This window comes from Ricinus communis, chromosome 7 (genome assembly GCF_019578655.1).
Source record: "Ricinus communis isolate WT05 ecotype wild-type chromosome 7, ASM1957865v1, whole genome shotgun sequence".
In the NCBI taxonomy this organism is placed as follows: Eukaryota; Viridiplantae; Streptophyta; class Magnoliopsida; order Malpighiales; family Euphorbiaceae; genus Ricinus; species Ricinus communis.
Genome location: NC_063262.1, coordinates 8,702,502 through 8,730,364, shown reverse-complemented (window position 1 = coordinate 8,730,364; position 27,863 = coordinate 8,702,502). Strand labels below are relative to the sequence as shown.

The 27,863-nt window shown below is 31.6% G+C and overlaps 4 protein-coding genes and 1 long non-coding RNA gene across 7 annotated transcripts; 2 read left to right on the top strand and 3 right to left on the bottom strand.

The window, feature by feature from the left end:
• Positions 1 to 409: 409 nt before the first annotated feature.
• Positions 410 to 3,585, bottom strand: LOC8268003 (WD repeat domain-containing protein 83). 3 transcript variants are annotated; one of them, XM_048377490.1, is made up of 8 exons: positions 3,189 to 3,585; positions 3,002 to 3,104; positions 2,799 to 2,906; positions 2,578 to 2,687; positions 2,302 to 2,409; positions 2,059 to 2,220; positions 1,844 to 1,975; positions 410 to 816 (listed from the first exon to the last, which is right to left on the bottom strand). In XM_048377490.1, exons 1-8 carry the CDS (start codon positions 3,395 to 3,397, stop codon positions 813 to 815), a joined length of 936 nt encoding a protein of 311 aa, XP_048233447.1. In that variant the 5' UTR covers positions 3,398 to 3,585; the 3' UTR covers positions 410 to 812. The 3 variants fall into 3 exon arrangements, with proteins under 3 accessions (XP_048233447.1, XP_048233448.1, XP_015581415.2); XM_048377491.1 differs by having other exon boundaries at positions 1,844 to 1,941; positions 2,175 to 2,220; positions 3,189 to 3,582; XM_015725929.3 differs by having other exon boundaries at positions 2,175 to 2,220; positions 3,189 to 3,579.
• Positions 3,586 to 4,892: 1,307 nt separating this feature from the next.
• On the bottom strand, positions 4,893 to 6,631 carry LOC125370666. Its single transcript, XR_007216707.1, has 3 exons — positions 6,453 to 6,631; positions 5,991 to 6,055; positions 4,893 to 5,146 (listed from the first exon to the last, which is right to left on the bottom strand). It is a non-coding gene; the product is annotated as an uncharacterized LOC125370666 (long non-coding RNA).
• Positions 6,632 to 13,093: 6,462 nt separating this feature from the next.
• Positions 13,094 to 13,754, top strand: LOC8267988 (egg cell-secreted protein 1.2). Its single transcript, XM_015725928.3, has one exon. It carries the CDS (start codon positions 13,254 to 13,256, stop codon positions 13,668 to 13,670), a length of 417 nt encoding a protein of 138 aa, XP_015581414.1. The 5' UTR covers positions 13,094 to 13,253; the 3' UTR covers positions 13,671 to 13,754.
• A 414-nt stretch (positions 13,755 to 14,168) lies between these two features.
• On the bottom strand, positions 14,169 to 15,380 carry LOC8267989 (citrate-binding protein). The gene is made up of 2 exons (XM_002530019.4): positions 15,074 to 15,380; positions 14,169 to 14,788 (listed from the first exon to the last, which is right to left on the bottom strand). The coding sequence occupies exons 1-2, from the start codon at positions 15,332 to 15,334 to the stop codon at positions 14,303 to 14,305; spliced, it is 747 nt and encodes a 248-aa protein (XP_002530065.1). The 5' UTR covers positions 15,335 to 15,380; the 3' UTR covers positions 14,169 to 14,302.
• Positions 15,381 to 25,705: 10,325 nt separating this feature from the next.
• On the top strand, positions 25,706 to 26,779 carry LOC8267986 (egg cell-secreted protein 1.4). The gene has a single exon (XM_002530021.3). The coding sequence runs from the start codon at positions 26,132 to 26,134 to the stop codon at positions 26,540 to 26,542; it is 411 nt and encodes a 136-aa protein (XP_002530067.1). The 5' UTR covers positions 25,706 to 26,131; the 3' UTR covers positions 26,543 to 26,779.
• Positions 26,780 to 27,863: the final 1,084 nt, after the last annotated feature.

Sequence of the window (27,863 nt, the reverse complement as noted above, 5' to 3'; positions counted from 1 at the left end):
CAATTCAGAATTCATATATTTTATTTATAAGATGCACATAATATCTATTCGATATTCTTTACTTGTGAAAGGGTTGTTTGACATTGAGTTCTGGAGAAATGTTTTTCCATTTTAATTTTATTTTTTGAGTTTTAAAAGTTATTTTTGCTTTTGCAAAAAGCAGGTAATTGACGATTTTTTCAAAAGGAGGTTTGAGAAAAACAATCTATAAAAAATAAAATCAAAAAATTCAAAATTGCTTTTTCAACACCCAATAGCAAACCCCAAGCACACCAGAAATCTATTCAATCCTCCTCATTTATCTCAAGTTAACAAATGTCAGTAAATGGAGATCACATAAAGCAACCACATATGTTCTGTTCCCTTCGTTTTAGAAATAAAATTTTCAATAACTCTAAACTCCTAAAGATTAATAAAGGAAACTCTGGTTCTGTGAATTAGAAAAAGTAAAATCTTGCAATATGTTTGGTGAAATTTACATGTACTTGTGAAAAATCTCAAAAGAGCATAAAAATGTGAAAAGCAATAGAACTGAACCCACATTGACTATAGACAAAGTTTACCTGGAATGTTTTCTCATCGCTAAGAACAGATACAGCAGCATGTGAATAGAGTTACAGGTGGTGGCCTGGAATGGACCGACCCTTTGAGAGTTTCGTCTGTAACCACAAGCTGACATCAAGAAAAGCTTGTTTGCTTTTGTCACGAAGAAACCTTTGTTTTCTTTTGTTCTCAAGTCTTCCATACCCGAATTGTGCCATCAACAGAAGCGCTTATCATGCAGTTTTCCTTCGGGTGGTAACTCACACTTGTTACCTAACAAAAACACCCATAAAAGAAGACTAATTATCATGAAATTCATCGGATGGTCAATTTATTAACCTGCAATCAAGAATATAGCATTGCCTTCCTGTAGTATGATAATCAAGAGCGAAACACAACATGCTCTATATGACAGTAGCAAAAGTCTTGCTGATTTACAAAATCGAAGCTACAATGCATGGAAGTACATGAGTTTCCAATTTGCCATCTCCACTATTATGAGTTTCACTTTAAGTACATGCACCCACACACCCAAAACATAATAAACCAGTTCAGAAAGACTAAGATATTTCTAGCAGCCATGTGCTACTTAGAATTTTCTTGTGGACAGCACTACAGTTACAAAATCCCATTGTGGATAAGATAAGAACTTCAGCCACCCAGTATAAAGTAGATTTTCATCAGGTTTGTGTTCATCAAATGACTTGGTATATCCATGTTAGCAGACTAGCTAACTTAGTCAATACCATTGAGAATAGCTATCCCCACGCAGAATGTAAGGGAAAACCAAATAAGATACTTTTTAATATGCTAAAGTGTACATCCCTTTCTACTGACAAAATAAATTCTGCATCTAGGGTAACATGAGCACTAAAAGGTCATCAGTAAAACATTAGAAGTCCAAGATTCGGAAACTCTTCCTCATTGTTTCCGGAATCCAATAGTAAATTGAAACTATGGAAGTAAATTCAGGATTGAACCAGTGAAAAACTGATAGAAGCTGTCATGAAGTCAGACTCAGACATCACTATTAACTACAAATAAGTTGCATATTAAGATTCTTGATAGTCTCAACATCAATTTGTCAAACATCTTGGCCACAACAATATAATGGGAACACTTTACTATGGCGAGAACTGAAGAGGCATGCCGAGCGTAAGAAAAAGAAATAGAATATAAAATATACTAAATGTATTTGAGAATAAAACTCAGTTCTGGAAAATTGTGATGATCAGCAGTAACTTACAATTGAAGCAGTAAAACAAATATATAATAACTAAGCAAACAAAAATACATTTACCACTGAGGAATGGGCACGGAAACTTGACACCACATTTGCATCCACGAGATCCCAAAAATAAATGTACCCATCCTCAGATCCGCCAGCCACATGAGCATCTGTGTTGGTAAGGCAGCAATCCAATTTGAATGACTGATTCAGAACCAGAAAAGGAGATAAATCACGGATAATGGAGAATGAAAAATTTTATAGGCCAAAAGAAATTATCTAACCACCTGCGAACTTTGAATTTTGAACAAATATTATGATCCCAAAATGACTTTCCGAAGTAGATAAAAACAAAAGGCACCATATCAAATATCAAATCCAAATGAAGCATCAGCGAGCTAACCTTACATCTATGGCCTTTATATTCTTGTAAGAGTTCACCGGTTGATCTGGCATAAATAACTGGTATATATTGGTACAAAGCCTGAAGATTCTGATTCATAAAACATTCCACCAGCAAATGAACTAACCTGTCCAAAAGGCGCAATGTAGAATCTAGACAACTTGCTAATATACAGTTGCCGTCATTTGACATGGAGATGCAGTTGACAGGCTGCCCAAAGTCATCAACTATTTCTCTACGTGATAATTCAAAACAAAAAGAGAAAGCCATAAGAGATGCAGTAAGCATGGTTATCACACTGTAAAAACAAGAAAACACAATAATAACCCACTCTCTAGCCACCCAGTTAAAACTTGAAAATTATAATCTATTAAAATTTAATAAAATGTGATGAGCTACATACCTACCAATACGAATGTCAAATGTTCTAACAGTACCATCAACACTTCCACCAATCATTTCAGTTTTTGTTAAACAAACAGACATAACACTATCTTGAAATGTATCAATAATCTGTAAACATATCAATCAAAATGCAATAACATAAATCAGTAGTGAAAAATTCACAGGCATCTGAAATAGCACATTTAAAAAAGAAAAGTAACAAAAAAGGGGGAAAAAAACCTGAATGGGCTCAGTACTGTGAGACCTACAGTCCCATGCGCGCAAGGACTGATCATACCCAGCTGATACTACAACGGACGAATAGTCATTAAACTTAACAGCATTCACCTATTCAAAAAACAAAAATAAATGGCAATAAGCAAAGCTGTTACTAATTAATAAATAAGATGAAAAAGGCATATTAAATTATCAATTGATGGTACCTCACTATCATGACCTCGGAATTTTCGGATAACACGACCAGTTGCTACATCCCAGTAAAAGATTTGACGGTCACCACCACAAGAAATCAACTTTGAGTTGTCTCTGAAATGTTTGGTTTTTATTCCATTAATACAAAAAAAAAAACTTTGAATAAATTTTTAAGGAGAGAGAGAGAGGGGTGCATACGAAGTGACATGGACATCGCGGACTTCGCGGCCGTGAGATTTGTATGTCTTGATGTGGATGCCACGGTGGGGATTCCAAAGACGAATAGTTCGGTCTTTGCCACAGCTCAGGCAATAATTGCCATCTCCATTGAATCTTGCAGCTAATACTGCGCCTTCGTGGCCTTTCAGCAAGTTTGCCTCCTTCTGTGGCAAATCCGCTGAGCTCATCTTTCAGTCGGGAATATTGGCTACTCTTCAGTGAGAAAAAATCAAGAAGAAAAGGTTGATGTGTTAAACACAGATCGAGTACCTGTACATGGCTTCCGGCCCTTTCAGTTTTAGTATACTTTGGCGAAATAAATCATAGTCAAATTTTTTAAATATTAGTAGAATTTGACTGAATTATACATAACTAAATCTCCAGAATTGGGATTCTATATATTAGCTAAATACATATTCATACCTTTAAATTTATATCAATTAATATTTAATTTAATATATATCTTAAGTTTTTATTTTTTAAATATTTAATCACATTTAATTTTCAATTTAATATAATATATACATAAATTTTATTTTTTTAATAATATTTAAATACTAAAAATATTAAAATATTATCAAAAACAAGTTTAGATATTTATTAAGTTAAATTGAAAATTAGAGTGTTAAAACTGATTAAATTCAGAAACATAAATATGTATTTGGCCTTCTATATTTTATAAACCACTGCTACTGTTGGTTTTATAAAGCTATAAAGATCTGGATTCAAATTCTAGAGGGACGGTTCTTGAGACAATTATGCCTCCTATAAGAACATTTAGGTCATACATTGATTGTGTCTCTTTCGCTTGGTTGAGATTAGTGCTGCAATGCTGAGCTTGGATCCTATCTTAACTTAGCTACGATTTTATAAATATTTTCCAACAGATGCATGAAATTAATAATACTCTTTGTGCAACACGTGTGATTAAAAATTTGATAAACAACCCATCACTTGGATCCTGTCTTAACTTAGCTACGATTTTATGAATATCTTGCAACAGATGCATGAAACTAATAATACTCTTTGTGCAACACGTGTGATTAAAAATTTAATAAACAGCCCATCACTTAGATCCTGCCCTTCACCATCTTTTATTCTCTAGTAAAGGTGATTCCTATTTAAAGTGGGTGTCAAAGTTGGAGTTTTATACTCGATAATTACAAACTGAAATATACACTGATATTGTGATTGATGCACAAGTGGTGTGCAAATAGTATGATTAGCTTAAGCAATGCAAAAAAGCCAAGTAACTGGTATCGATGATGACAGTACTTTTGATACTCATAAATATTTTATCAATATACTTGGGGCTGTCACTCTTATACATGTCTATACATATTATTTTAAAGTTTAGGTTGTTTGTACAACTGATTTTTTTAACACATCTTCATGTTTAATTTAGTTGAGCTATGCCTTTTTCACTTTCTATTTCTTTGAAATGAATCTATCAGTGCCTTTTTTATACGTTGTTTAAAAGGAAAAGCATGATTCCATCATTTTCTAACACATGCTTTGTCAGTTTGAACTTGAATGGTTTATTATATGTGTTATTAGAATGGACAAAAATGATCCTTGTTATAAGAGATTTGTCACGACCCCATCTGTAAGCCCGTGACCGGCACTAGAGAATGAGTAGGCATGAGGCCACCGAATTCCGTAGTAAGCATGATACTCACTGACTTAAATAAATTTCATCTTATTTAATATTATTGATCCCATAATTTCGTAACCATTAAATTTATACAATTAATTCGGTTTGCCAGAAGAATTAGACGAGACCCGAAACTACAGAAAATTTCAACTGATATATCTATAATTTCTACTGCGGAGAATCTAAGAATTTATAAATTTACATACCAAATCAAATACATCACCCGATGATGAAGGAGTCGGGTTACTAGATAAGAGTAACGGAAAGACTAGCAGTCACGGATCTGAAAAATAATAAAATTGAGACTGTCAGTCTCGAGAGTAAGTTAAAATCATATATCAAAAAACAGTTGCATATACTTCGATCATACATTTATTTAATTTGAAATAAACATAAATCATGTAAAAATAAACGTGTAATGCCATGCTTAAATTAAATAAAATAATTTTCACACGCTACAGAACAGAGTACTCCAGTAGAACCCTAATCCCAACACAAACATCTCGATCAATCTCCATACTGACATTTCAATTAATCTCAACTCTAACATCCCGACTAATCTCATTCCAATAGGACTGACGCCCAAAGAGCAAAACTCGACCAGCGTCCTTAACTCCAGTCCGGTCACTTAATATTCACTATCAGCCTTAGCCTTTCGGCTCTCTTATTCCAATAAGACTGGCACCCAGAGAGCGAAGCTTGACTAGGGACCTTACCTCCAGTCTGGTCACTTAGGTATCCAAATAAGCCGGCGCCCAGAGAGCAATGCTCGACCAGAGACCTTTACTTCGGCAACCACATTCTACTAAGCCTAGAGAGCGATGCTCGACCAGGGTAAATCCTAAACCTTCCTTTTTAAATTTACCTATTTACCCTATTCCATCCCTCTCGGATGTACACTGGTACACTCATCAAACTAATATATTCTACTGTCGTCTCATCCCGTGTCATCATGCAATAATAAAATCAATGATAAAGGAAATGATATATAAATGAATAGTAATCAAAAGCATGATACAAAAAAATAATAATTAAATGAATAATTTGAACTTGCAATAAAATAACTACGATAGCAAATAAAAAATCTATGCATGACACACGTAAGTAGATATATGACTTTAACTCACAGCTTTGGTGACCTCCTAGATTTGTTCCTGTGCCTCGATTGGAGCGAGCCGAACAGACGGATTATCTAATCACGGAAAACAATTCCTCAAAACGCTAAAACAATTGACTATTAATCCTAGGTCTAGATTCCTAGGACTGATTGTCTAAGAATCTCGACTCGGAATAATTCTACCGAAAATCCGGCAGAACCTCCCCTAAAACACAGACGTTTACCCCCTGTAAAACGGGTCGAGGACCTGCCAAAAAAATACTACAAATATTCAACAATTCAATACAATAGGAGTCGTGTTCCCATGACTTCACTAATTTTCTCGACTCCGTCACACAATACAAAAATACAACCCAAGGCAGGCATTCCGACAACAAATATTTTAACACACAATATTTTCTAATATTCAACACAATTCAATAAACATATAACTTTATCAAAGAATTTTAAAATCAACGGGTTAGAGAATTACCGAGATACTTGATCGCACGATCGATTCGCCTCTAGCTGTCGGAGTCCGATCGACGATCCGAATACACCATCGAACTCGAAACGATGCACTGATGACGATCTCTACTTCCGATTTTCTGATCCGACCCCCGATTATCCGGAGAGATTTACGGACGATTTCGACCGTTGATTTGTAATTCGATCGCCCACGAAACCGGTGCCATTCTGGCTTAAGGCCGAGGAGAGTCGGGATGAGCTCACGGAGCTCACGGAAAAATCTAAAAATGCCGACTGCCCCTATTTTCTCTCTCCACCGCGAACTTCCATTTCCGGCCACCATAGTCGATGCCGCCGCCGCCAAAACAAAGCCAAGACTTAGGGGAGTCGATCGCCACCAAATCACCGGTTGCTTCCTTGCTCCCACGCCATGTCGAGCCGCCAGCCGGACACGATCTCTCTCTCTCTCTCCCTTTCCCTTCTTCCCCGATTTCTTTTCTTCTTTCTTTCCTTCCATATAGACTTTTGGCCCCCAAACGTTTCTTCCTTACCATTTGGTCCCTCAACTGTTTTAATTACAACAATTTCGTTCAAATAAATTTTCAATTAACCCCTAAACTTTTCTTTAACCTTTCAATTAAGCTCCTAACTAATTAATTTGGACCAAATTTAAAATTATTAAAAATATATAATTACATAAATACTCCTGGCCGACATCTTTATTTATAAAAATACCAAATATACAAATTTTCATTAAAACCCCATAATAATAAAATTATACTTTTAATTCTCATCCCAAAATAAATTTCCAATTTAGTCCTAACACACAATTAAATTAAATAATCAATTTGCTAAATATTTTCTAACTTAAAATTTAATACCACTAGCTAATTAAAATACCAATTTCTCCTAAAAAATTCTTTTATAAAAATATTCTTTACAAATTCTTCCATAATTCTCTAATATATAATTTTATTTATATATATATATATATACATTTGGAAAAAATTTGAATAACCAAAAATATAATTTATTTTTCAATTAATTTACTTAATTAACTCCTTAAAAATCAAACTAATTGGGTATAGAAATAACTCATTTATTTGTCAAATATTAAAATTCAAAATTACATTTAAATCATTCCAATTAAACTGAATAAAAATATAAAGCTAAAATTAATTTAAATAAAAATTAATTTATTAATTATTATTAATATTACTATTATTAAATAAAAATTTCGGTATTACAAGATTCTTGGCTTCAATTTATAGATAATATTCCTAGTCAATTATCGAATAATAGGATGGTACGATATTTTATGGCAACCTTTTGAAGAATTTGGAAATGCGGAAACATCGTGGTCTTTAAGAAGCAATATTGGTCATTAGAGGAGGTGCGAATGCGAGCTCATCAATATGTGGTTGACTTTGAAATTGCTTTGCAACCTTATAGCTTATCCAGTCCCCCCTCTCCTTCCACTAGTTCCTTTTCCCCTCAGCAAGAGCATCATGTCGGACACCCTCTCCCACATTGCTTTATTAAAATTAATGTTCATACTACAATTAATGCTAGCATTGGCAGATGTGCTATTGGCCTTGTTGCTTAGAATGATAAAAGAAGGCCTTTTTGGTTCCATTCCACCTTAATTCCTAATATCGTGAATGCATATGTGCTCGAGGGTTAGACATTCGACTAGCAGTTGTTATGGCTAAGGAGAAAGGGTGGTCTCATGTTATTTTTAAGGGGGATGCAAAATGAGTTATTAACATAATTCATGGCACCTCCTTTCTTGTTTATAATGGTTATTATAGAAGATATAGCTAACTTGTGTTCAAATAGTACAGATTTTCTTTTCAATCATGTGCTGATGCATTGTAACTAGGTGGCTGATACTATAGCCAAACTAGCCCTTTTTGATAAGTTCTTTATTACCAAATCCATCAGCTCACTTCAGTGGCTATATGATTGTTTAATTTTATAAGGATCTTTTATGTAATCAAAATTCTACCTCTGTTAAAAAAAAGAGTTGCATTGAGAGCCTGCTAAGCTGCTAAATTTTGAGAAGCTTCTAATGAGCTAAGCTGTTGCATTATTTCAGGATGGTGGTTACACAAATTCTCTGCATATTCCTTCTATCCTTCACTCAACATCCTTGTTTCATTCTTCCGCCCTTACTGACATTTCTTATCCTAACTAACTTTGGCAGCTTGTATAATTAGTTAGTGACTTAGCATAGTGAGTCATCAAGTTAGTTATTAATTGTAATATATAATTAGCTAGGTGTCTTATTCTTTATATATATATATATATATATATATACACACACACACACATTATAGATCTGTAATCTTTTCTATCAAATGTATATAAATTGCAGGAACCATATTCTTATCATCAAGCAAGGAAGAATTAAAATTGGATAGTAACAATGAATAGAGAACCGAAAGCTCTTGAAGAAAACTAGACATGGATATTGAGTGAATTACTAAAAGGAAAGAAAACTATTGGGTCAAAATAGGTGTACAAGATAAAGCTAAATCCATATGAAACAATGAATATGTTTTAGGCTAGATTAGTAGCACAAGGGTATCATTAAATGACTGGAATAGATTATATAAAAAGTTTTTCACCAATTACAAAATTAATCACTCTTAGACTCTTCTTGGTTATTGGATCAATAAGATCATGACCATTACATAAGTTGGACATAAACAATCCATTCCTGCATGGATTTCTTAAAATATATATATATGGTGCCTCATGAAAGGTATCATACAACAAAACAAGGATATGTATGCAAGTTGAAAAGGAGACTTTATGGATTAAAGCATGCATCAAGGCAATGAAATATTAAATTTTGTATGAAGTTGAAGGATTATGGATTTAAGTAGTTTAAACATAACCACTGTCTCTTTTCTAAATAAGATTCTTCAAGATTCATAGCTCTTCTAATGTATGTTGATGATGTTCTTACAACAGGGAGTAGTGAGAGGGATATAATTGTTGTCAAACACTACCTTGATAGAGTTTCCATTAAAGATCTTGGAAATGCAAGGTACTTTGTTGGTCTTAAGATAGCTAGAAGTGATTAAGGCACTTATGTTAAATGTACCCTTGACATCATCAAGGATGCAAAACTTTGAGGTGCTAAGCAAGCTCCTAAACTTATATCTAAAGGAACTAAGTTAATTGAGAGTACAAGACCTTTGCTCAAAGAACCAAAAGAATGTAGAAGACTCATTAGAAGACTTTTGTATTTAAACCTAACAAGGCATGACATCACCTATATAGGGATAACAACTTAGCCAGTTTGTCAATGCACCTTGTCAACTTCATTGGGATACTGCTTTTCATCTTCTTAAATATCTTAAAGGCTACTCCTTTATATGACTTTATTTTTCAAGTAACTATGATCTCAAATTGCAAGCTTATTCTGATGCAGATTGGGCAACCTGCTTAGACATAAAAAGAATCTTTCACTAGCTATTGTATTTACTTGGGAAATGCATTAGGTTCATGGAAAACAAACAAAAAAAAACACCATCTCTAGGTCTTCTATAGAAGTAACATACAAAAGCTTAGCAACTACTATTTGTGAACTACAATGGATCACTTATATAATAGCAGACCTACATGTCACTCAATCAGTGTCTATTAATCTTTGGTATGATAACATAACAACTATTTACATTACAATAAATCCAATTTTTCATGAAAGGACAAAACAACTTGGAAATAAATTATCATATGGTGAGAAAAAAGAATAAAGAAGGTTTTGTCTCTCCATAACATATCCATTCCAATATACATTCAAAAAACCAGCTAAAGAGCCTTTTTACTAAAGCACCTATAGCTCCTCAACTCAACTTATTGGTTTCCAAGTTGGGCTTAGGTGACTTACACCAAGCTCCACCATTGGGAAGGGATGAAGAAATATATGAACTACATTTAGAGCCTGTTGAGCTAATTAAGTTGTAAAGTTTCAAGAAGCTTCTAATGAGTTGAGCTGTTGTATTATTCCAAGATGGTGGTTACACAAACTTTCTGTATATTCTTTATGACCTTTAACTCACCATTCTTCTGTAATTCTTTTGCCTGTACTAACATTTCTTATTCTAACTACATTTGGCAGCTTGTATAATTAATTAGTGACTCAACATAGTGAGTCATCAAGTTAGTTATTTCTTATAATCTGTAATTAGCTAGGTGTCTTATTCTTATTGGTTAGCTACGTATACATATATTATACGTCTATAATCTTTTCTCTTTATGAGAGCATTGAATGAATTTTAATTTTCTCTCATCTTGAAGTTGATTTCCTTAAATTGTTTAAGTAAGTTGTTTGCAAAATGAATAAAAGATTCTACAACTTTGATAAATTATTTGTTTTTCTATTGCATGAAGTTGTGTGTTAATTAGTAGTAATACAATAAACATGTTATGAGAGTGAACAATGCTGATTCCAAATCGATCTTATTCCATTATTTTACATATATTTATTTTTAAAATATATCTTCAGTTTGTATAAATTTTAAAATATATATAGAACAAGCATACTTGTAGATAGATACATACTAACTAAGTTACTAAAAGGTCCCATGTATAAAATAACCATCTTTTAAAATAGTTATTATATAATTTCCCTGTGACTTTCTAATTAAAATGCTCGCTTCTCATGTTCATTTTTTCCTATTTTAATGATTTTTTATTTTTTATTTTATTTTTGTGGAGCTAATTTTTTGGCTTATTCCTTTTCGAAGTATTAATATTTTCGTTTCAAAACACCAATTTATGGATTTCATGCAATTTCTTATGGATGTAATGAAATTGCAAGTCACTTTTTTTAGTTTATTCATTAATATTTATTGTTGTAATAAACTTCTCTTCAACTATACGATTGATGCATTATTTTATCATATCTTTATATCTTTTTCATTTAAAATGTTTAGTGCCATTTTATAGATGGTGTAGCTTTTTTTTTTTTTTTTTTTTTTTTTATGCTTTATTTTTTAGGATGAAGAGTGCCTACATATGTGGAGCCAATTAATGATTGAATTTATGAATTCAATGTCGAATTACATTTCGCGCTTTCCTTTATAAAAACTAACATTATTTATCAACATCTTTGTTATAGATTGCTCAATAATATGAGAGAAATGGCAGAACACCAAACTACTTTAATATTTTACATTTCTTGATGTATGGGGTTTCTAAAATAAGTTACCTTAAAAGATTGTTATGATTAAAATGCTAAATTTAATTATGCTTCAGATCATTATAAATATTTATAGCATATTGTTATTCTTTGTTCAAATATGTGATAACAAATAAAACACAAATTTATTTCTTCAATCTTATTTAATTTCAGGAATAACCTATATTTGGCCTCTTGCACTTTCTTTTTTAGATTAAGTCCTTGTATTTTCATTTGCTGATATTAAGTTTTTATATTTTTATTTTCATAAAAATTAAGTCATTTTCTAACGGAAGGTATTCATGTCGTTAACTTAGTGTGCAAAATATGTTACTTGATCCCTATATTTTTAATCTTATTATCAAATCCTTATATCTCAATTTTTAACCAATTAAATCCTTAATTATATTTTTTTAAATTAATATATTAAAATTATTTAAGGCCAGTTCAATAGTTTAGGAATTTAACTAAATTATATACTTTATTTAAAAATAATCATAAAAGTTCCTTTTTGAGTTATATAATAATAAAAAAATTTAAAAATTTATTTATAATAAATATTCAAAATCCATAATATATATATAAATTATTACATATTTTATTTGGTCATTATTATATATAAATATATGTAAGACTTATTAATTTTTAGAAATATTCAATTAGGATGTTAGTCAAAACACACACACAGACACATATAGATACATAGATAGTTTCTCTTAGTTTTGTTTTTGTTATTTGTTAAAAATTAGAGTTCTTTTAAATTATCACTTAATAAATAGCTTATACCTTTCTTTTTATTAGTTCATCTCTTATTTTTTTAATTAAAACACTATGTCTTAATTAATATAACTAATTTAATCTAATAAATTAGAATTTTGATTTAAATAAATTAAAATCAAGTGGTATCATCCAATAAAATTAAAAGCTTATTATTAAGATAAAAACATAATTTGAATCTAAATTATGATAAATCTTTATTATTCTTATAACTTTAAATTTTAAATAACTATTCTCAGGAGGTCAATGTCGACAAAATAAAAGTACAAGGATTTAATATTATGTAAATAAAAATATAAGGACTCAATCTTACAATATCAGGGAATGAAAGTGTAAGGACCTAATCCGAAAAAAGTTAAACTATACGGCAAATATGGGTTATTCCTTAAATTTATATATATATAAAATGGACAATACACAATAATAAAAAGATGGTGATAAAGTCGCAACATGCCGATCTTCCTAGTTTTTCTAATATGTATAAATTAGCTTAGTTGTATATTTATATATAAAGTACTTTGCTCTAAAAGAATGGTTAAGATAGCAAAAATAAGTAGTGTAGACTTTTAATTCAAAATTATTGGTGTAGTAATAATTAAGTTAGCAAGACCTCTTCTTCTGCTGCTGCTGTTACTGTTACAAACTCATCCTCTTCTTTTGATAACTTTCCTCTGGACAACTAAGCCAAATTAATGTATCATCATCAGTTACACTTGAAGAAACCCCTCCGGCTCCTCATTATATCCCTGCCCATTCAATGTCTCCTCCACCAATCTCCTATAAAAACCAGTTTCATACCCAGTAGTAGCTGGTCATCCTCTTCTCCTAATTATTTCACACCACTTCACATATTGTATGTATAATATGGCTTTCAAAGTAATGTCTCTCCTGTTGGGTGTCACGTTTTTCATTGCAGGTGCAAGTGCAATTAGGGAAATTCCCATCAAACAAGCCTACGACAATACTGAAACAAGAGTGCTACTACTCGAAACCAGCAGCAGCAGTGGTGGAGGCCTGGTCGATTGCTGGAACGCACTAATGGAGATAAAGTCTTGCTCAAATGAAATCATTCTATTTTTCCTTAATGGCCAGACTGACATTACTATTGGAGCTGACTGCTGCAGTGCCATTAGTATTATCGCCCACAATTGCTGGCCTTCTATGCTTACTTCCCTTGGTTTCACTGTTGAGGAAGTCAACATACTTAATGGCTACTGTGCTGATTCTGCTGCTCCATCTCCTCTAGCTGCTGCCTCGCCTACACAACAGTAGCCTCATCCCTGTATCCGGTGGCATTTGTCTATAAAATAAATATAAGATGGATGCCTTAACTAAGGTTTCACTTGCTGAGTTTGAAAAGGGTCTTGTCTTTTGTTTGTTATCCAAGTTGAGTCTTCTTTGGTTCAAAATTTAACATATTTGGAAATACAATTTGAGTTTTAGCTATATAATTTTTCTTATGATTTGATAATAATGCTCTATCCTAATTGATGATGATAAATTACCATATATCAAATTAATATGTATTTTTACAAACAAACATAACTAATTTAATTTACGGTCATATTATTTAAAAATTGAATTAATAAAACCGTAATATGTAACCAATAAATTTTTTCTTAATTGAAGTACCAAAACTGTTTATTTTTAGGAATAAGATTTTTAAGTTCCAGACATTTTTCCGCACTAGACAAATTCTCAATTTTTATGAAAGTTTAGATGAATGACTATTCTTTATTGTGCAGTTGACAATCCATTCAAGAATAATAATAAAAAATAACTTATGTAATAATAATATCTTATATTTAATTTTACAATTTTTTCAAAAGGAGGAAGTTTCATTATTTTATTGGTTGGGCTATTAGATATACTTCGATACAGAATGTACATATTTGATAGAGAATCTAATGAGGACGCTCGACTGCATGATGATGACGGGGACGATGATGACGCGTGAATGGATCATGTTTCTCACCAGACTCGTCGACCCATGGAGTTGAAGTTTTGTTAAAAATCTTGATTCCCTTCCAGCGAGACTCCATGTAATAGGAATCATTTTTCTGGGCATAAACACCAAACTTGAAGAAATGAAATTCGCCACCACGGCCAGGCCCCTCGTATAATTTAACTCCGTCAATGTAAGCCATGGCTCTGTTGCCATCCATGTCGTGAATTACATTTACTCTGAACCATCTGTCGTAAATTTCTGGAAGAAGCATTGGGTCAGTGTAGTACTTCAGTGTCCCATTGTACACTCTAAGCATAAGGGTTGTAGTAATGGTGGCATTAGGACTGGCCCCAAACACTTGAAATATACATACACCAGATGTCCCTGATGGCACGTACGCATATCCTTCAAATTGCCATATCCCAGAAGTGTAATTATATCCCTGCACAATTAAATTTGAAAAAAAGAAATTAATGAAATGTAATAAACAGATATTAAATAATAATTACGTCAAATTCGAAACTCAACACATCCGGAATCATTTAAACATAAAAAAGTAAAAAAAAAAAAAAAGAATTAAACCCTATTGATTGTTGGTCTTCTATTCTTGCAAAAATATGTATCATTTTTCTATTTATTAGATTATAAATATCTATAAAGTCAAGAGTTACTTAGAAGAATAAATAAATGAATGAAAAGCATATATTAGGGTTGAGAGAAGAGTTACATTGATTATGACTTCTGATCGAGGCCTGGTAGGACTACTCTTGGCCAAAGGCTTATCAGTGGAGTAGACCCAAAGCCTGTGGACTCCATCCTCAAAGCTATACCGTTGGCTTACTTTCAAGTCATAGGGTTTCTGGATATAGTAATAAGAAGTGTTAAATGGGAGCTGTACAAAGCCTTCAGTTGGATCCGCAGCACTGCCAAGTACACAGTGAAGGAGTATAAAAAAACCTAACGACCTTAACAAAATGGCAGCAGTCATCTCTTGTAATTTTCTTTTTGAGGAATAATGAGAGATAAGATGTGAAATGAAGAAGCTATGGCATATATTTATAGAGAGTTTGAAGAGAGACATTGATCTTCGGCCACAAATGCACACTTCTTTTTTCCTTTTATTCCTCTCTTCCTACATTATGCAATTAAAAAAACATGTTATTTATTGTTGTCCACAAATTCATGGTACTTTCCTTGTGGTCCACAAAATCATGGTCTTTTCGTTTTCGTTTTAACATCATTTCTGTGAACAAAAGAAAAAGATTCCTTGGCTGCTTCATGCGTATTATATTTAGTAATTAAATAAGTGATATATTATACATGTTATTTTTTTATTTGAAAAGTTCTTTAAATAACTCTTATTTACCATATCATTTGTATAGACACATAAAAGAATTAGCTACATTAGTTAATAATATCACATTACTTGAGGTAATTTATTTGTAATATAGCTAAATATATATAATAATAAATATTTAAAATCAATTAATTTCAAATAATATAACATTATTAATTGATATGATTTATATTTTTTTATAAATAATGTGATAAATAAAATATATTTAAGAATTCTTCTTTTTATTATTTTAGCCAAATACATATTTATTGTCATGAATTTGTATTGATTAATTAATTTAATATCTCAACTTTCAATTTGACTTAATAAACACTTGAACGTTATTCTTTTAATATTTAAATATTTTTAACTTTTAATTTTTATAATATTTAAATATTATTTTATTTAATATATCCATCTATAATATAATATGCATAGGTGTTTTAGTATTATCATTTAGTAAAATTCATGTATATATAAAATTAAAATGAAAAAAATCATAAAATAAAGTTTATATTTATAAGACTAATTTTAAAAAATAAAATGTTAAAGTAACTATATAATAAAATTTAAATCTTCAAGTATGTATTGAGCCTAATATATTAAATAACTTTCCCAAGAATAGAACAAGAGTACTAAAAGTGTTTGGTTATTGGTTGTTGGTCATGGGCAATACCCCTAGCCACTGAAAAACTCATGATTACTCTGAAAGACCAAAGAAATAAAAAGAAGTATCTATTGGGGTAGTGACCACCTCACTACCACTACAAGAATTAAGAGCCATAGTGGGTGGTTGCCTCTAGAATCTCCACTACAACATCAATTCCCAAATATATTAAAACAAAACCTTTGGTTATAATATATATTTTTTTCTCTTGAGTGGGTGAGTTTGATCTCAGACACATATTATTCAAATAATTTTACTTTATTTATTGGCTTAAATACTGATACTTAATCTTGAATAATTGCACTCAATTGTGACACATGAAAATATGAAATATAATGATTTTCTTATATTCATAAATTTACAATTCAACTATAAATGAGACTTTTATCTAATAAAATTCGAATTTGATTTCGAAGTTGTGATGGTGTGATCATATATATGTGATATTAATGGAAGTGGAAATCACATTAGGCACCTCTAAGCATGCAAATGGGATGATGTGTTCCTTGCACGCAAATGATACAAAAGGTGATTGATTTCTTTTAGCCTTATAATATGTACACAAGTGCTAAATGTATCAAATTAATAGGGAAATTTAGTTATGTAATCTTTATTTATATAGTAATAATAATTAAATAATGAAATAAATGGCAACTCACCCTTTATTATAATTAGAAGTCATTTAGTTCGTGAAAACAATAGAATAGAAATAATAATAGAAATAAAAATCGAAATAAGTGATATTGTTGGTATTTGGTTCAAAAATACATATTGTAGAATTGGAGTGAGATTATTCTATCAATGGGAATCACTCATTCCTCTTTTTTTCTTAAATAATAAAAAATTTATTCCCATAAGAATCAAGTCTAATTAATTATAAATGGTCAAACAAGTAAAATAATAATTTATTATTCATATAAATATTATTTTTTTATATTTATTAAATACAATAATTATAAATTAATTAATATTATTTTTAATTATAATTAAATATTATATTAGTATTAATGATAAATAAATTTAATTATCATTCAAAACTCAATAAAATAATATAAAAAATACAATTTATTCAAGAATACAATCATTCCCATTCCTCTCCTTTTTTATTCTCATTTTCATTTTTACTTCTGACATTGAATCAAACAGCTGATTAAAATTTTTTCTCCTTTCCTCCGCAGATTTCCACTATTAATTTCTTTCTACAATTAACATCCTTTAATTTTCTGTTTACTTATTAGGCTTAATCGCAAAAAAACTATAATCTATAAGGTATTTTTTATTAATTTAATATGAGTTTTTTCAATTATGTTAATATTATGTGTAGATTTGTTAATTTATGTAATTCAATGCATTCATTAAAAATCTATATATATAAAATATAATTTTTGAGACTTAAATGTTTTTTGATGTATGCTTAATTTTTGATACATAAAATTTTTGTTTTAATACGTGTACTTATATTTGAAATATGAGACTCAAATTTATTTGTATTTATATAATATTTTTTATTAATTTATTGATTAATAAATTATATTTCTAATTAAATATCAACACTAATCTAAAAAATGATATTAATTATATTTTAATATTAAATTAACTAATAAATAATTTTCTAATAAGATAATGATATTAATTCTATCCTAAATAATAATATACTAATTATATTTTAACATTACATTAACTAATAAATTAGTTTTCTAATTAGATAATAATTATAATTCTAGAAAATAATATTTTAAATAATATTTTTGTATTATATTAATAATAAATTAAGTTTTTAATTATATAATAAATTTTTAATCCTAAAAAATAGTAGTATCAGTTATATTGATGGTATTATTTTAAATAACCTTAAAGTTAATTAATAAATATTTTAAGATAATTCTTTTATTATTGCAACGATAAAATTTTAAAAAATTAAAAGAGATATTTAAGAATAGTTAGTTTGCTATTATTTTTTAAAATATCATAAATTACTATTAAATATTAAAAATTTTATTAAATTATATTTATCAACTTGAGTTTTTAATAAAAATAATAATAATTACCATGCAACGCATGCGTAAACGACTAGTTTAATATAGTTATATATATATATATATATATATATTGTTAGGGGTACCTATCCAACTGCCTTTACCATTAAGGGAACTGGATATCTATCTAACAGTGATGGGTTCGGACATCAGCGAAGGGAAGCTTAGATGACTCATAAGCTTCAGATTCTGACCCATCTCTTGTTCTATAATTTGGGATGTACCCCCAAGACGTACGTCGAAAAGCTGAGAGCGTCCCCTTTTTGTGCCTTCATCAAGCCCTTTCTTCTTAATCCCCTTCCCATTTTTAAGTCCGACAGGATTTTCCAAGTCATAGCCCGTTTTTGGCATTATCTTCTTGGCAATAAGGTCATAGTTGGAATAGTTTGGCCTCCCTTCTTTCTGTAGCAATAGGCTCCACCTTCAAAGCATATTTTTAAGTTTCCCTATTTTATATAATGGGCCGCCTGACCCCAGCCATTGGTAACACGAAGATAGCCCCCTAAGTTTCTCAACTGACGAGTGGCACATTAGAGGTGATAGTGGAAGACCTACTACTACGCGCCTATTTACCCTATTTTGCCTCTTCTTCACTATCAGATATGCCACTAATAGTGACCACATTAGATGACCTTTTCCTATTTTTAGCTGCCGAAATGACCAGGGGCTTAGATCTCGGCGTTATGAGAAATTTGGTTAGTTTACTTCTTTGTCCGATGGCCGTTGCAGATCAAAAGTGGAAAGATGCAGTTAAGGAGATCATCACCATCACAACACAGTCTATAAATGAATATCATAGGAGCTGGCCATATGATGATAGCATGGCCAAAAAAGCATTCTCGTGATACTATGTCCCTTCAAAGTTTGATACATTTGACGAGACTGGTGATCTAAAAGAACATATAACTCATTTCGAGCATTTAGCCAAATTTCATACACAGTGCATTAATATCGCTCAACGTAAAGAGTTGCTTATCAAGCAGTTCCCAGCGCGCTCTGAAATAACGCTTTTCACTGGTTCTCCAAACTGAAAGCGAGATTTATTAGGTGCTCAGACAAGTTGTTTGAGTTATTATGCTCCTGTTCTTTGAGGAAATCTATCATGTCGGAAGATTTACGACATAGTAAAAAGGAAAGTTAATTGGTAGTCTTTCTAGTCTCTAATGCCGATGAGGTGCAAGATTCTCTGTTGCTTTCTCTCCTCCGATTAAAAGGAGTCCTGCATCTAGATATGTTTCCCTTAAAACATCCGCTAGAAGAAGCCATAAAAGATAAACCAAGCCTCTGATTGATTTACCTAGAACTCATATGTCGGGAGTAAGCACCTTTTGTAGGAGCGGAAAGGCTAGAAGATGGAGATAAGTGCTTTGATTGACCTATTTTTCTTATTGCTCAGGATAAAAAATATCCCACTATTAATGAGGGCTTGTTTTTCTCATACCAAAAAAGAGGCGAATGAACTGTCAGATGAACCCTGACGACTAGACTGAACGATAATTGGTGCATTCATGAAGGATGGAACTCTTTCTCACTCCGCTCTATCAGAAAAGAAGGCTACAACCAGGATCATCTTTGCCCGACTTTCCACTCCACCAAACATTGGGAGATCGGGAGATCCATGGTGCCTACTAACTAGGTTCATCATCGTCATTCCCATTCTAATAACTAATTATCTATGTGGCTTCAAGACCCAGTCTGGGATGAATAAAAAAGGATCATGCTTCATCTTTTACTAATAAAATAAGGACTAGTGGTGGACGTTGATAGGGTTGAATCATTTATAATTTGAAAAAGACCTTAACTATAAAGAGGGATGTGTATGAATTCAATAAACCCCATTTTCTACTGGTGATCCCGACAATAAGGAGGAAAGGTAACACTGATACATGAAAGCAAGCAATAGAGCAAAATAAGAATGAAAGATAACCAACCTCCATCATACGTACCTTTCGGTGCGGTCACTAAAGAATTGATTATACACTAAACAGTTGCTTATACGGCTTACTAAAAGACTGACTTTCATTCATTAGGCCAGCATGAAATTAATAAAGAGAAATGTGCCTAAGTTGGCATGCAAGCAAACTGGGCATGCTAAGAAAAAAAGAGAGATGTTTGCAATCACTACTATAAGAAAGTCGCCCCCTACCCTATCTCTAAAGGGGCCCGTCACTTCGTTCATACCTTCTTGGCTTAGGCTTCCAACTGAACTTACTTTATGTCCTTATCAACTACCGCTAGCAGAAGCTAAGCGCTTGAAAAGCGTGCTAAAAATGTTGCTTCTGTCAGCCTCTCTGTGCAACAGTCCACCAATAGCAAAAGAAAGGATTATCGTATATACAAGAGTCTTCTAATTCTTACATAAGCGTTTTCTTACTAGTCAAGTAGTACAATAGCTGTATCTTATCTTATAGCCCGATGCAACCAAGCCTAACCAATCACGACATTTTGTTTGAATTTCGTAGATAGAAGAAACTATTAGAAGGAGTAGGTGAGTGAGTCCTCACTGACCTGAGCGATTTCAATCACCTAGCAGGCCTTTTATTTGGTAGGTTACATCGCCAAAGTGTATCAATAGATTTATTAGGCCTTTTTCCTGCTAGCTATCCCTCCTAAACTTTATGTATTCTTCATACAAAACATTACCACTAGTAAGAAAAGTGTGCAACTTTGAATAAAAAAGCCGAGGTTGAGACAATTGCTCTTTGACTTTGAGTTCTATTAGTTCATGTATCTACTTTTGCTAGAGCTAAGGACGTAGCTACTTTAATAGAAGCTCTTTTGTGTATGTTCACTACTACTTTTGCAGAACTTCTATCCCTGACCAACCTTAGTATATCCCATTAAAAAGGAATCACTCCTAGCGGAACAAGTTACAAGTGAAAGAGGTACTAGACGACGGTGAATGAAGAAACCCTAACCCAAAGCTTTCAATTAGTATAGATAGAAGAAGCTCAGAGTTCTTTAGCTAGGGCGAGTGCAGATTAGCTACTGAACCAGTTAAGTAAACCTATGTGTCTGTAACAGTTGCGGATATAGTTCCTGTAACTCTAATAGTAGCTATTGTTGCTACTCTAACCTAACAGCGTAACGAAGTATGTAGTAATTTCCACCAATAGAAACATGGTCAGCATAAATGACCATCTATTCCTTAGCTGAGGAGCTGGATACACAAAGAGCTTATCTGGACTGACTTTCCCGATAGCGGAATCGATAGATGTTCCCACGGAATGGTAACTAGCAACCTTTATTCCTGCTTTTACATCTTATCTATACTATTTGATAGAATATCAATAAAACCATTCAAGGGTTCGCAGAAGTAATCTACTTAATCCTTAGCTTAACCAGTCGTTGGGCAAGCTATAGGTATGAGATTAGTTGAGTAGGCTTTCAAACTCGCTTTAAAAATAATCTTGGGGGGCAACGCCTCTAGCCTAAAATTTTCTCTTAGAAAGACGACTAACCTATCTGGTTAGTCAGGTAGGCCCACTTATTGGTGTATGGGAGCTGGGCCCATCTCTATATATTGATCCTCTAGAATCCTTGGAATTTCTATTCTTGTCTGATTGACCTTTTTTTCCATAAACAAATCTCTTGAGATGCAGTCTCTCAATCAACTGATCAATCTTGAGGTGAATACAATCTTCAGTATCATGGCCATGACCATTATGGAACTTACAAAACTTATTTTTTATTCCTAAAATCTATAATTTTCTCTCTTATAGGGTTTGGATACCTGATATCTCGATTATTCTTCTGAATCCACATCAAGATGTTGGTCTTTGATATATTCAGAGGAATAAAGCTTTCTCATTACTGCTCCTGGAATCACCCCTTCTTCTATCATCCTTATACCTTTGCTTAGGTTGGTCAGATTTCCCTTTTGACTGATTATCATAGTCGGTTCTCCTTCCAACTCGGTAATCTTTGTCTAACCTAATGAAACTGTGAGCTCGGTATATGATTCTGGCGGGTTAATGGTATTGTCGGTCATTACATCTATGGCTATATCCTAGTTGAGTTTCTCTACCTGGACAACTTCCTTGTTGAATCTCTCAACAAAATCTTTTAGGCTCTCATCATTCATTTGAATACACTTCTTTAAATCGTTGGACCTATTTATTGGAGGTATGCTAATGATTAACCGAGCTTTGAATAGTTCAGCAAGCATAGTGAAGTTGCATATTGAGCCATCTGGTAAGATGTAATACCACTTATGAGCACTTTTCTTTAGGGTTATTGGAAAAATCCTACACTTGATTGGATCAGACAAATTATATAACCCCATTTTAATGTTGAAATTATTAACATGGCCTAATGATCCCCCAAACCATTATAGGAATCCAAGGGAGGCAATCTCAGCTTCTCGGGAAAGTGTTCTGCTAGGATACTGGAGCATAAGGGATTACCTTTAGAGAGGATCTCATCTCTCATTATCATTCCCATAAAATTCTTTTTCAAAGCATCATTTATTCTCTTATTAATGGTCTCATCAATCCATGTAGAGTTATGAGTTTGATAACCAAAACTCTCCTTCTCAGTATCTCTGACTCGGCTATTCCTTTTCTGAGACCGATTATCCTTCATCCTAGTTATTTTTATCCTTGAAATTTGGATGGTCGGTGGTGGACCAATATCGACAGTATGCTCAGTTGCTGCTGGAACTCGGTTGGTACTTGTTGGCGTAGCTTGTGTTGTAAGCGTCTGAGCTAGAACAATCTCATAATACTTTTTCATCTCCTCCGCTTGCCGATTATACATACTAACTGTCCTCTAGCATTGATTGCCAATGACTCTGAGGAAGACCTAATAGTGGAGGTCGGCTCTAAGGTGTAATGGGCGATGGAAAGAATAATGGCTAAAACATATGCGCTAAAGGTCTCTGCCCCATCCCTTTTTACTGCGCAACCGAGATATCTTCCGCAGGTGGTGGACCTCTACAGGTATAATTTTCATTGAAGATCTGCTCAAGCGTGGGCTAGTGATTAAAGAGATTTCTTCTCTAAGGCTGAGAAGATGGTATGATCATCCCAAGAGGACTTGAGAATCATTGATTGACCTGCAGAGGAATTAAAGATCCAGTAGGTAGATTACTGGCTCCAATCCTAGTACCTAGCAGGAGAGCATCCCCACTTTGATCCTGACCATATGCCATTTAACATGATGAGGTAGGAAAATAAAGCTTTTTGCACAAAAGTTTCCTACAAACGACGCCAATTGATGGGGGAGTGATGAACCTGAAGCCATGTACGATTCCATTGCTTGGGTTAGGTAGCCAGCCAGTACAGCCTTAGTCATTAGAGTGAGTGGCCGGACAACCCCATCTGATCCTTTCTAACTATAGATTTAAGTACATCGGAGCCCTGGTCAGATTTAAAGATCTTGTTGATAGCTTACCTTTCTTGACCAAATTATCATAAATTAATAATATCGAATATATACTAAACATATATTAAACATATACTAAAAAATTGAATAACATAAATATTATAAAAATATATACCAAATTGCTTATAGTGTATACTATTTTGCAAAAAAAAGTATATCTAATATGTACCACCATACTTTTAAAATAATTTCTCAACTTATGGTATTTTTGAAAGAAAAAAATATTTAACTGTAACGATGATACTTTTAACAGCTTTTAAGATATTTATGAAAAAACCTCTTAAATTTACTTGATACATTAAAATTTTCTAGATACTTCTATGGAATTCTAATCAGCTTAATGACATTAAGTGTAATCTAATTTAAGAATTATGTTCATACTTTCTCCAACGCTATTACATGCCTAATTACTAACTTTTTACATTTTTAACCATTTTAACTAATTATTTCAAAATTTTAAAAATTAATGACACACTATACTATTTTTTCAATTCTAATATTCCGATTAGCTTCCATAGTTTCTAATTTGATTCTACTGATATGGCTAATATTTATTAAATAATTAATTTTGAAATAAAAAAACTGAGTCAATTTGTGAAAATTCTAAATTATTTTCTACATCAAATAGCAATTACTATTCTCTCTCTTCTCTACAATGACAATAAAGAGATAGAGCGATGATGCCATTAAACATGTCTTTTAAGATGAGACTCAATGAATCAGTTGATAATAATAAAATAATTGTTACTATTGCTAACAACTGTCACTAACATCTCACTGCCAAAAACACTATCTCACCTTAAAAATGCAAACAATAATAATAAATAAAATCAGTAATTTTCTTGCAACTAAAGAGGATAGGGATGATATCAATGGAATTGGAAGATGAGGGTAAAGGGCAGTTTCGAAATTATGGTGGATAAAAATACAAAGGCTATAAGGGTTGTTCACTCAGCTTTTCTCTTTTTTCAAAATTTATTATTTAAATAAATTTGATGCTAAGTCTGTCCTTCTTAATTTTTTAGAGGATCCATTTATCTTAATAATTTTTTTTTACTATTTTAAAGAATATTACATTAATAATATATACTATTCTAATTATAATGTTGATTAATTCATATTTTTCCTATTTTTTTGAATTCTTCTTTATAATTTTTACTTTAGATAATAATTGTATAACTTTCACTTTAGATAATATTTTTTTTAGTATTGCACTGCAACAGACAACACCTTAATAATAGCTCTAAATTAACTTATACTCCTATCTTTCTTATGAAATTCTTCTTTATAATTTCTATTTTAGATTAGATTTTATTAATTTCTCCATTCTCATATTGAAATAATTATCTTCTTAGTTCAAGACATATTTGTTTTTTAGAATTATTAATTTATACACTTCATCTCTTTTTTCATTCAATTTTATATATGATTTATCAAAAAAAATTCAATATGGTTCGGTTTTAAGTTAAAATCTCAATTAATAAAAATCAATTTTTATTATTATTAAAAAAAATTGTTACTGTATTATATAGTAAAATATATCGATGCATGTAAAGTAAAATAATATTATTGAAATAGAAAATATTAAGTCAATCAAAAGAAATTTAAAAACAAATTAAAAATCAAATATTAGACCAAACTAAAAAGGAATAATTTAATTTGGTTTGATTTAAATTTTTAAAATATTTAATTTATTTAATTTTAGCCAATTCTCATAATTATTTAAAGTTATATAAACGTTAGGAATCTAGTAAATAGAAAAATTAGAGAATGTAAATTAAAAAAAGAAGATTAGATAAACAGAAAGATAAATTATATTTTTCTTAGAATGATTCTATCGCTACAGAAATTAATAAACAATTAGAATATTATAATTTATTATTTACATTTTTTAGTATTATATATTTATATTATTTATAATGAAAAAAATTTATATTTCAGATATTTAATTATATTATTTATAAAAATTATAATAAAAAAGTATATAAAAAAATAAAAAGAAAATAATAATTGAAGTGATTAGTTTTTTTCCCAAAAAAAAAAAGGAAAAATGTTGAGTAGGTAGTTAAAACGGCTAAACTAGTTAAGTTTCTATATTTGCATATACAAAACTGGATTGTTGAAAATCCCATCCCTTAATTAACTTTCATCAGTTACACTCCCTACAATCTTCTCATTTTCCTCTTAAGCAGCTCAAGAAAGCTAAATTTATTGTAGTAGAAAAGCAATCACAAGCCTAATCCTCTTCCTCGCCAATTCTTTATTAGTACCCTCTCAAGATCCTCATTCTAAGCATCTCCAATCATCCTTTTTTCTTTCTGATAAACAAGCTCATCAGGCACCAAAAGGCTTATAATCATAATGGCTTTCAAGATTATGACTCTCCTTCTGGGTCTCACTTTGGTCATAGCAAGTGCAACTGCAGCTAGGGATGTTCCCTTCATATCAGGCAACAGCCTTGAAGCAAGGATTGAGGGTAGTAGTAGTAGTAGTCTGGTTGACTGCTGGAACGCATTGATAGAGATCAAGTCTTGCTCGAATGAAATCATCTTGTTCTTCCTTAATGGCCATACTGATATTGGAGCTGACTGCTGTCGTTCTATTGCTATTTTCACCCACAACTGCTGGCCTGCAATGCTTACTTCCATTGGTTTCACTGCTGAGGAAGGGAACATACTCAGAGGCTATTGCGACAATGCGTCTTCTTCTTCGACTTCTGTTGCTCCTGTTGCTGCTCCTCCCCTTGCAGCTGGCCGGTCCTTGCAATATTAGCCACAGGCCAATCCCATGTTGGTCTAGAGAAGGGCTATCCTGATCCGCTTTTGAAGGGTTTTGTTTTGTTTTATTCCGTTTTAGTTCTTGGTTTGTTTCTGTTGCTCTTGTTTTCTTTCCCATGTGAAGTGTTGAAGTTTTTAATGTTTCTAGTTTCCAATATAACAGTGTGAAATCATTATCAGTTTATCACCTATCAGAAACTGCATTTGGCGATTGCAATTTATATGATGATAGTTGCCCTGGTTTAGCTATCAGCTATCAGACATTCTGGAGAACTAGGGAACAGCTAGCATTCTCACCATCCCAATTCTAACTCCAGTCTTATGCCACACACATGGTAAACAGCCGAGCTGCCGCTGGTCGATTCATCAGGAAATGATCTGCATAAAAACATGATGAACCAAAAACGTTGGTTCAACAACCATATTTACTTGAACGTGCGCCTAATTCACTGAATATACTTGTATGCATAGTTGTTGACTAGACTCTGGTATCAGCATATGACCAAGGGAACAAACTGCCTCCTGTCATGATAAGTCATTATATTACCAACTGTCTATGATCAGCCAAATAGAATATCCTTTTATCTAAATCATCAATTTTGTCACAGAATGCATAAAGCTATTAGCCAAAAACTGATATGAATATCCACAGACAGTCTAATTTCTCTCTAATGTTAAATTTTAAAGTTCTGAATGCGACTATTAAACTAAATGATATATTGATCATTTTATAAATAGTACAGCTTAAAATATTCAAGGAAATAACTTTTAGAAAATTAACAAAAATATCATATTTTATGATTTTTTTTTATTTAATTTACTGTGTTAAAATATCAAAATATACGATTTTTTAATTTTTCTTTTTTAAAAATATAGTTGTAGTTTTTCTTTTCTTTAGTTATTTAAAAAAAACTAAAAAATAATTTAAAAATAATCATACAATATTTTAAATAAAAATTAAAAAACAGTATATTTAAAAGAAAACAAATTTATAAAAAACGATATTTTTTTTATTGATTTTAGGATATTTCCCAAAAGTTGACATCACTTTTTGACTCCATTGAGTTGAAGAATACTGTTTCATTCAATCGGGCATTTGAAAAATATGTTTTGTTTGATTCGGCGACATCAGTTTTGCAAATGCTTACCACCATTATTACATCACATTACACCTTCTCCAACAATCTTGTCAATTACAAAACAGAATCTGTCACAAACTCACTACATGTCATCTACTTTCCAAAAATATCTCAGGGGACGTCTGGCGCACCATAATCTACACTTCAGAAAACTCAGTGGAAAGGGTTGTCTATCAT

Bases quoted from the DNA above. Each gene is read 5' to 3' on its own strand.
- LOC8268003 (XM_048377490.1), bottom strand. From the start codon at position 3,397: ATGAGCTCAGCGGATTTGCCACAGAAGGAGGCAAACTTGCTGAAAGGC. The intron at 3,105-3,188 runs GTATGCACCCCT...CAAACATTTCAG, and splicing joins CGCGATGTCCATGTCACTTC to AGACAACTCAAAGTTGATTT. The intron at 2,688-2,798 runs GTTTTTTTCCCC...ATATGTTTACAG, and splicing joins ACAGTACTGAGCCCATTCAG to ATTATTGATACATTTCAAGA.
- LOC8267988 (XM_015725928.3), top strand. From the start codon at position 13,254: ATGTATAATATGGCTTTCAAAGTAATGTCTCTCCTGTTGGGTGTCACG.
- LOC8267989 (XM_002530019.4), bottom strand. From the start codon at position 15,334: ATGACTGCTGCCATTTTGTTAAGGTCGTTAGGTTTTTTTATACTCCTT. The intron at 14,789-15,073 runs GTAACTCTTCTC...TTAATTGTGCAG, and splicing joins GATCAGAAGTCATAATCAAT to GGATATAATTACACTTCTGG.
- LOC8267986 (XM_002530021.3), top strand. From the start codon at position 26,132: ATGGCTTTCAAGATTATGACTCTCCTTCTGGGTCTCACTTTGGTCATA.